Source organism: Rhincodon typus, chromosome 23 (genome assembly GCF_021869965.1).
Source record: "Rhincodon typus isolate 14 chromosome 23, sRhiTyp1.1, whole genome shotgun sequence".
NCBI classification, from domain to species: domain Eukaryota; kingdom Metazoa; phylum Chordata; class Chondrichthyes; order Orectolobiformes; family Rhincodontidae; genus Rhincodon; species Rhincodon typus.
Genome location: NC_063354.1, coordinates 46,608,412 through 46,617,246, shown reverse-complemented (window position 1 = coordinate 46,617,246; position 8,835 = coordinate 46,608,412). Strand labels below are relative to the sequence as shown.

The 8,835-nt window shown below is 39.3% G+C and overlaps 1 protein-coding gene across 1 annotated transcript in view; it reads right to left on the bottom strand.

Annotated features, from left to right (window-relative positions):
- LOC125485908 (mucin-2-like) overlaps nt 1–8,835 on the bottom strand; it is a 51,831-nt gene that overhangs the window by 8,414 nt on the left and 34,582 nt on the right. Inside the window, exons 3-6 of the mRNA XM_048611155.1 lie at nt 7,346–7,505; nt 6,993–7,225; nt 4,360–4,546; nt 4,013–4,223 (exon numbers count right to left, since the gene is read on the bottom strand). Coding sequence (XP_048467112.1) covers nt 4,013–4,223; nt 4,360–4,546; nt 6,993–7,225; nt 7,346–7,505 — 791 coding nt within the window. The remainder of the gene's footprint in view (nt 1–4,012; nt 4,224–4,359; nt 4,547–6,992; nt 7,226–7,345; nt 7,506–8,835) is intronic.

Below are 8,835 nucleotides of genomic sequence, written 5' to 3'. Positions count from 1 at the left end.
AGGGTCTAGGCCCGAAACGTCAGCCTTCCTGTTCCTCTGATGCTGCTTGGCCTGCTGTGTTCATCCAGCTCTACACCTTGTTATCTCAGATTCTCCAGCATCTGCAGTTCCGACTATCTCATGTCAATCTATGTGTTTTTTTTAGATGTTTTACAGGTATGTGTGCAGTTGGAACCTACAATGTACAGGAACCTCCTCACTTCAAATGATGACAATACTCTTGAAATTTGTAACATGAATTGAAACAACTTTAAGTAGAGTGTGAGCTTCCCATAGGAATCAATGTTAAAGCCTGAGCTTGTTTCTGCAGATACTTTTTGCTCAAATAGGCAATGTACAGGTTGAAAAACAGTAAGTGCAATATGTGCATTCCATGCTGAAGTGTCTGTAAAATAAAATTAATCAGAAAATATAAAAGTAACACTGTACAGTTGGGTACTTCAGGATCCTTCTCATCAGAACAGCAGGTTTAAAGCATTATTAAGTTGAAATGCTGTACATGCCTAAATGCCCACATTCATATTAATAAGATAACTTTTAAAACAAAATAAATTATAAGTAAAACAGCATAAATGCTTAAATACCAGTACTATAAACACAGCACACGTTGAAATTACAGTCTCTGGTGAAATTCTAATTGATAAGGTACCATCTAGTGACAGAAACTGTTCAGTTCAGGAGGAACTACCTGTACCAACTAACCTCTGTGGGTAGATGGAGCGCACAACTGCACTGAAATTTCAAATGGGAGCTAGGACAGAAATGGGAGACTTTAAAGAGAAGAATACACAGATGGGGACAGGAGCTGAGCTGGATTGGGCAGGCTATTGAACAAGGGGAGGGGGAATGCAGGAAAGAAGGATTGCAGCAGAGGCAAGATGAGGAGGAAGGCTGGGGGACTGGGTAACTGAGCAAACAAAATGTTTTGAAAGTAGGCACGCCGCAGAATAGGAAGCATGGTAATCAATGTTAAGCTGAAATTCATAATATTAAGAAAGTATGTTGTCACTCCTCTGTCTAAAGGTGGGAAGTTCTTTGACGTCATGCAGAGGCAGAGACACAGGATTGAGCAGTCAATGGAAAGTACAAGTCAAGAGAACTGTTTATAGAACATTTGTATATAATATATCCATAACTCTGAATACCGACTCGACATTCAGCAGAATCTTCCTATTTAATAGGACTGGATTTCTCCCCTTTCCCACAATATCATAACCAGGTTTCCTGAAGGGGACTTGTGAATTAGTTGATCACCTGCCCAAGTAAATTGGAAACTTGTTACAGAAACAGTAAAGCAGTGAAAGAAATGGATTGCCTCATATGCCACAAGCACCTGGAAGAAGGGAACACATAATGTGGTACAGGCTAAGCCACAGATATCTTTAATTTTCTTTAAAATAATAACATCTTTATTTTTAGAAGTTTATCAAATCAAAATCCGAAATGCTAGGGCTATTATGAAGGTAAATATAGCAGTTTGTTTTTGTCGGCAACACCCACCATGCACAACTCAGTTTAATAATAATGAGTAAATTGTGGAAAATGGTTTAAACTGAGTATTTTCCTCACAACAGACATTGTGAGATTGAAAATAACCATCTACAGATAATACCTAAAATATTGGTCAGCAGTCACATTTTAACTTGTGGCTTAATTTGGCATTTGTACTGAAAACTGCTGCTTTAGGAATGTAATCAATATAATAATTAGTTTGAATTAAGTTACAATCAAATAGTAAAGTGTATTAATTTGTTAACCTAATATTTCTTTATTCTGTTTAATTGTGGTTAATGTAAAAGACTTACGCACCATGTTACTGACTCAGACTCAGTTTGTACTTCCTCTTTATCCACAATGTGTTACTTCTTCAAAGATCTCCAAAAGACTGATCAAACATGATTTCCCTTTTACAAAATCATGTTGATTCTGTCTGATTGCACTGAATTTTTCTAAGAGACCAGATATAATTTCCAGATATATTATTGGCTTCTTTGTTAAACTAACCAGCCCGTAGTGTACTGTTCTCTGCCTCTCTTTATTTTTTGAATAAAGGAGTTGCATTCACTATCTTCCAATTTGATGAGACTGTCCTCAAATCAAGGGAATTTTGGAAAATAAAATTAATATCAATACATTAACTCTCATATAGGGCACTTCTTTTAAGACCCTAGGATGAAGTCCATCAGGAGCCGAGCACTTGTCAGTCCTCAGCTCGAACAATTACTCAGTAGCAATTCTCTGACTACTTTTCCTGAGTTCTCCCTCCCTTCCAATCTCTCATTTATCGCTGATGAAGGGATGTTACTTGTATTCTCTATAGAGAAGACTGATGCAAAATATCTGTTGTTTCCTTACTTTCCATCGTTAATTCTGCAGTCTCACTTTCTACAGGACCAACGCTCACTTTGCTAATTCTTCTCTTCTTTCAATATTTATGGAAGTGCTAATAGTCTGTTTTCATGTTTCCAGTCAGCTTTTTCTCATACTCTATTTGGGGCAGCCCAGTGACACACTGGTTAGCACTGCTGCCTCACAGCACCAAGGATCTGGGCTTGAAGCCAGCCCTGGTCGACTGTTTGTGTGGAGTTTGCACATTTCATGCACGTTAATGGAGTCTTGGTAGGATGCTGTTTGGAGTGTCAGTAAAAACCTGATGGGCTGAATGGCCTCGTCCTGCATAGTAAGGATTAAATTTATTCACACCTTCTTTTTGATTATATTTTGCTTTTTTATATATATGTTCTGTACAATCACTGACCTACCACCTGTTTTTGCATAGTTATGTCTCTGTTAGTTGGATGTTCTCGTTCATGTATTAAGTTAACCAGAGATGGAGGGTTAGAATTGTTCTTATTCTTGCATTGTATCAATTCTGTGTATCCTGAAATATCCCCTTAAATGTCTGCCACTGACTCTCCATTGACTTATCATTTATGATCCTATTGAATGGTGAAGCAGTATTGAGGGGCCGAAGGGACTGCTCCTGTGCCTATTTCTTAAGCTCTTATGGTCTTAACTAACTTGCCTATTCACCTGCACTAGTTCTGATTTTATACCCTTATAATTCGTCTTATTTAAATTTTAATGGATAGTCTGGGACCCAATTCTCTATTTCTCAAACTGACTCTAAAATTCATAATGATATACATAATAATATTATAGTTGGTGCAATCTATGGGTGTCCTTACTATGAGATTATTTATTAATCCTATCTCATCGTATTCTATCATGTCTTGAATAGCCTGCTGTTTGGCCGGCTCCAGAACGTGTTGTTGTAGACTACAGAAGTAAAAACTACAGGGAAAGAATGACAGGTCAATGTTGTTTTCTAATTTTTTTGTTAATCTGTGCTGATTGGGAGGCACAACCCACATTTCGCATGTAAACTTGCTGCCTAGCTTCATCTTTATTATTGAATAAATGTTTCCTGAGTTACATCGCTGTTACAGTCCATCTCCTACTGCCTGAATGGGAAATGCCTCAAACAAATAAATAAACATCCTAAGTGCACACTCACACAACTTGGGTTTGAAAGAAAAGCTTGCAGTATGCATGTCAAATTATTGTATGTCCAATCACAGGTTGCTTTTTCTCTAAACTTCCTGTTGCTCTTTCAGTCTGCACTGGTCTCTAATCAAAGCACTCAATTAAGAATCACGCAGTGTGTGTAAATCTTCAGAAGGTTCTTTGAACTTGAATTGCTCTCTCTACTGTCTACATCGACAACACCCACCTTACACAGTGCAAGTATCGATCTCTCAGTGCTGGAGGGCATCCTATTGCCCCTCATACTTTGAGAGTCCTCATGCCATCCTTAGCTGGATGGCAAGCACATTCCCTGGCAACAAATTGGCCTCCACATTAGAAAACATGACAGTCACTGGCGCAAAGCAAGATCACGACCTGGATATGCACTCAGTCATAGGCTCATGACTCCAGTACAATATGCAGCTCATTGACTTCTAAACTTAATTTTGAAAGAAATTAAATTAAATGTAAAATTTTTACATACTTGTCTGGAATGACGTTACAAATCGACGTGGGAGAGCAAGGTGTGAAAGTTGGAACTGGCACACATGATTGATTCTGAGGAGCTGAATCGCAATATGGTTTACTGGGGTCATCAACCTTCCAATCAAGTGCAGTTTTATGGCAGCAATCAGAGGACTCAATTACCCCGTTTGGTCTCACACAGTCATCCCTTGTACTACTTGAACAAGTGCCTAAAAGAGATCACGGAAAAAAAAGCATAACATTTCTGCATTTCCAATGGCAAATTTAAAATTAGCAGAACCTTTAGCTCTGCAACAAAGCACAAACATGGAAAGTAACATATCATGAATAGATGAAACTACATACCACACTGTCCTTGGGTATTGTTGTAGAAAAACCTTTCTGACACAATGATTCTAAAGTCATTCCGAGCAGCTATGATCGTTGTTTTAATGTCATTGAAGTAAAGACGCACACTCCTGGCATTTCGATTGGTTACCATTACTTCATCTGCTTTGTAGGGAATTTTTTTTGGCTTTTCATTAACTCTCAACTGTAAGATTAAAAATACAGTTTTGTTGAAATCAGTGCCCAAAAGAGCAACCTACCTAAGAAGTCTTGGAAGTTAATTTGTACATTGTTAACTTTAACAAAAGCAAAATATTTTGTGGATGCTGGAGATCCAAAGCAAAATTTAAAAATTCTAGAAACACTTAGGCAAGTCAGGTATCACATGTGTGGAGAGGCATAGAGTTAATGGAAAGAGTTTGAACAGCCTCCAGAAGGCAGCAATAAAGTGGCTATCCTGGTAAAATTGCAAGGAGCAATGGTAGATTGGTCGCTGACCATAACCGGCCATTCGAAAAATTTATTGACAGTGGAAACCACATCAGATAGGCCTCTCTACTCAAGGAAACAATTTAGCAGGTTGAGCCTCCTCCCCTACCCTGTCAGCATCAGTGAGAATTCTAACTAAATGTAGGCAGTGAAAGGGACTGCATCTTTAATCAAAGAGGACACCATCTGGGAGGCCAGTCCCTAGGGCATCAGCATTTTCCGAGGCAGCATCTCCTCTAGCAATGGCAAGTAAAATTATAATTTTATTTAAAGATTTCTTCACCATTCTAGCTGCAGGCTCTAGGGAAACTCCCTTCATCATCACTGGCCAACTTTCCAGGAGTTGGTGTTGTTGAGGTCCTGGATTGGGCTGGTAGCTCTCAGAGACATGCAACCATCCTGAACTCTGTGGCAGCCCAAGAAGCAACTATGTAATGAGCTTCTGACTGTAAGATGTGGGATGGGGCAGAAGACACAGGGGCATCCATTGGAATAACCAGCCAAACAAGTTGCTGATGCAGTCGCAGCCAATGTTGGGACTTTGCTGGATTTGAGAAAATCTTGCCCAATAGTTTAGGTCAATGAATTTTTCATGAGAACAGTATTTTCATCATATTCTGTTTTTTTAGTTGTTAATTATGTGAGATTTATTATCCTTTCACTCCCCCAGAGAAGTAGGACTGGACTTTCAGCAAGATCAGGTCTGGAGGCAGGTGGGTCTGGAACTTCCTGCCATTGGCTGCTGTGCCAATTTCCTGGCACTATCCCAAACCTGTACCGTATTCAAGCAGACAGGGTCAGGTCAAAATAACTATCTGCTGCTGAGCAAACAGATAGCCGATAAATCAAAAATCAGAATCTATTATGAAAGATGTATAGCTTGAAAGCACAAAGTAGAATTTTCTCCTCATCAGAATGGACCTCTGCAATGGTCGAAACATTGCCAGGCGACACAGAGGTGGTTTTTCATCGGCAGGTCAGGTGACAACTCTTCACAGATATTTAAACCATATCCCCCCCACCATGCCTTTCTCTATTCCCCACCCCCATGCCAATATGGAAATATTATCACATCTGCAACCACAAACCAACCTCCCTCCATCCCACAAAAGGGGTGTCCCTACAGCTCTGGCAGCTGTTGTTATTCTTGACTATTCCAAAAGTGCTCAGAAGCTATGTTTAACTTGAGTGCACTGTCTCTTTCTCTCTCTCTCTCTGTCATGCCCACATCAGCAACTTATCACTCTCTTAACATTTGAGAGGTTCCCTATTGCCTCTGCAGTGCTAGGAGATCACCCATTATCCTTAATTAGACCCCAGCATAGCTTTTGGCTGTTAATTGGCCATTTTCTTTGAAAATGACAGCGGGTGGCTATTTCCCACCTTGCAAGATCAAGACCCTGATGTTCTCCTGGCTTTGGGTTCCTGAGCCCCATTTGAAGGTCAGGCTCATGGGATCCAATTAGAGTGCCCCATCAGTTTAGTTGGTGCAACACAGATCAGCAACTGCACAATTTAATTGTTGACCACACAATGATGAGCAGGGAAGGCTGAGTGGGTCCTGATAGAGGTGTATAAGATTATGAGGGGAATGGATAGGGCGTCTAGAAAGCAGTGTTAGTCAAAGAGTCAGTAACAAGGGGGCATAATTTTAAGGTGAAAGGCAAGAGGTTCAGAAGGGATTTGAGAAAAAATAAAATCACCCACCCAGAGGGTGGTCAGGGGTCTATAATGCACTGCCTGGGAAGATGGTTGAGATGGGTAACTTTGAACCCTTTAAAAAGTATGTGGATTAACAGCTGAAATGCCATAAGATTCAAGGCTATGGTCCTAGTGCTGCAAAGTGGCACAAGTGTAGATTCAATGTAGCTTTAGTGGTACAGACTTGATGGACTGAAGGACTTCTTCTGTACTTGATTAGTCTACGATCCTTATGAATTTGGAGTGAATCAGTTACCACTCTTTGAATAAAAACCAAAAGAACTGCGGATGCTGTAAATCAGGAACAAAAACAAAGTTGCTGGAAAAGCTCAGCAGGTCTGGCAGCATCTGTGAAGGAGAAAAGAGTCAACATTTTGAGTCTGATGACTCTTTCTCAGAACTTTGAAAGTTACATTGATTTACACGTTGGATTGTAATACATAAAAAAACAGAATACTTACCACAAAGCCATAATTAGTTGAAATAGTGATCTTATCTCCTCTGTGAAAAATAATTAGTCCTTTTGGGCAGGAATATGGGAAACTTGGAAAGCAGAAGTAATTATCCACTAGAACTTTGAAATTGTATTTTGGATTTTGTTCTTCCATTAGAATGTATGTGCAGTTTTCATAGAAATTATACGCCAGCCCATTGAAAGTTAGATAGTGTGGATCACCCCACACTCTACATTCACCTAAAATATAAGCAAAATATGGTTTGCCAGTATTTTTGTGAAGGGAAGTAAAAGGAATAACATTGATGGCATTCAGATATTCTAATGAAACAGTAACAAGATCAGGAAGGTGATACTAACAGCCACATTCCCAAGACAGGCAGCCACATTCATTTATTACTTCAATGGGCTTTAAATGGTTAGGACATTCAGGCTTCTCCTGTTTGCAGACTTTTTCAATGACAGTTTTTCCTTGCACACAGCTTTTAATAGCACAGTTTTCTTTCCATGTTCCAGTGCACTAGTATAAGAAAGAAAAAGATTTGCAATAAAATGATCAGCAGAAGTCTTAAATCATTTTCCAACCAATTAAATACTTTTGAAGTCTAGTCTCTGTTGGAATCTAGGAATCGCAACAGCTAATTTGAACACACATAACTCTCACAAACAACAATGAGTTCATGACCAGAGATAAGCTGTTTAGTGCTGTTAAATAAGGGATAACTGTTGACCAGGGCACCACTACTGTTCTTTAAATAGCATCACACGATCTTTTACATCTACTCAAGCAAACAGATGGGGTGTCAATTTCACATCTTATTCAAAAGATAACACTTCTGACAATGCAACACTGAACTGCAAGTCAAACTTGATTTTTGTGCTTTTAAGCCCTGGAGTGAACTGAACTGAACTCAGAACCTTACCAAATAAATTGACAATGTAGGTAAAAGTTCATTGGATTAGTAAACATGTGGATTGCTTTATTACTGTTCCTTTTAATTCATATACTTGGACGTGCTGTTGCAGGAAGTGTGACAAGGAAGCTAGATATGTTACAGGTTGAGGGAGGCCCTTTACCAAACCAAAATTCACCAAACATTGTAATGAGACATTCAGTCATGTAAATATATGACCATGGGCCATAGCAGCAGGTGAAGAATGTAGGAGATAGCAAGAACTGCAGATGCTGGAGTCAGAGTCAATACAGTGTAGAGCTGGAGAAACACAGCAGGTCAGGCAGCATCAGAGGAGCAGGACAGTCGATGTTTCGGGCCTGGACCCTTTATCAGGACAGATGAAGGGTCCAGGCCCAAAGTGTCAACTCTCCTGCTCCTCTGATGCTGCCTGATCTGCTGTGTTCCTCCAAGTCCACATTGTATTGTGGTGAAGAATGTAGTCTACTGGTTTAAGGAAGAATACCCATCAAATATTATCTTAAAATCGTCTGCTCAAAAGAAAGCCAGTGTGTTGTGTTTGCATTAAAAAAAGAATCAGGCCAAAGAAACTTGAATCTGTGTACAAAACTAAGCATCTCAGAAAACATGGTTCAACTACCAATGTCAATGTTACCAGTAACCTCTATTACAATGGCTGCAATATTCAGCTATCCAGTCTTCATGAAGAATTCAGAGAATCACCCCTATAATTTCTTTTTGCTGTTAATTTTTTGATCTCACCTCTTATTCTAATCTGTGTGTACGTGAGTTGCATTAATAATATTTTCATTATAAAATTCAAGGCAGTCTGGTTAAATTGGATTCTTTACAAATATAAGTTCATTGAATCTTGGAGAAAAGCACCCACAAGGGACAGATCCTTTTAAAATTAAGACAACAAGGTGCAGGGCTGGA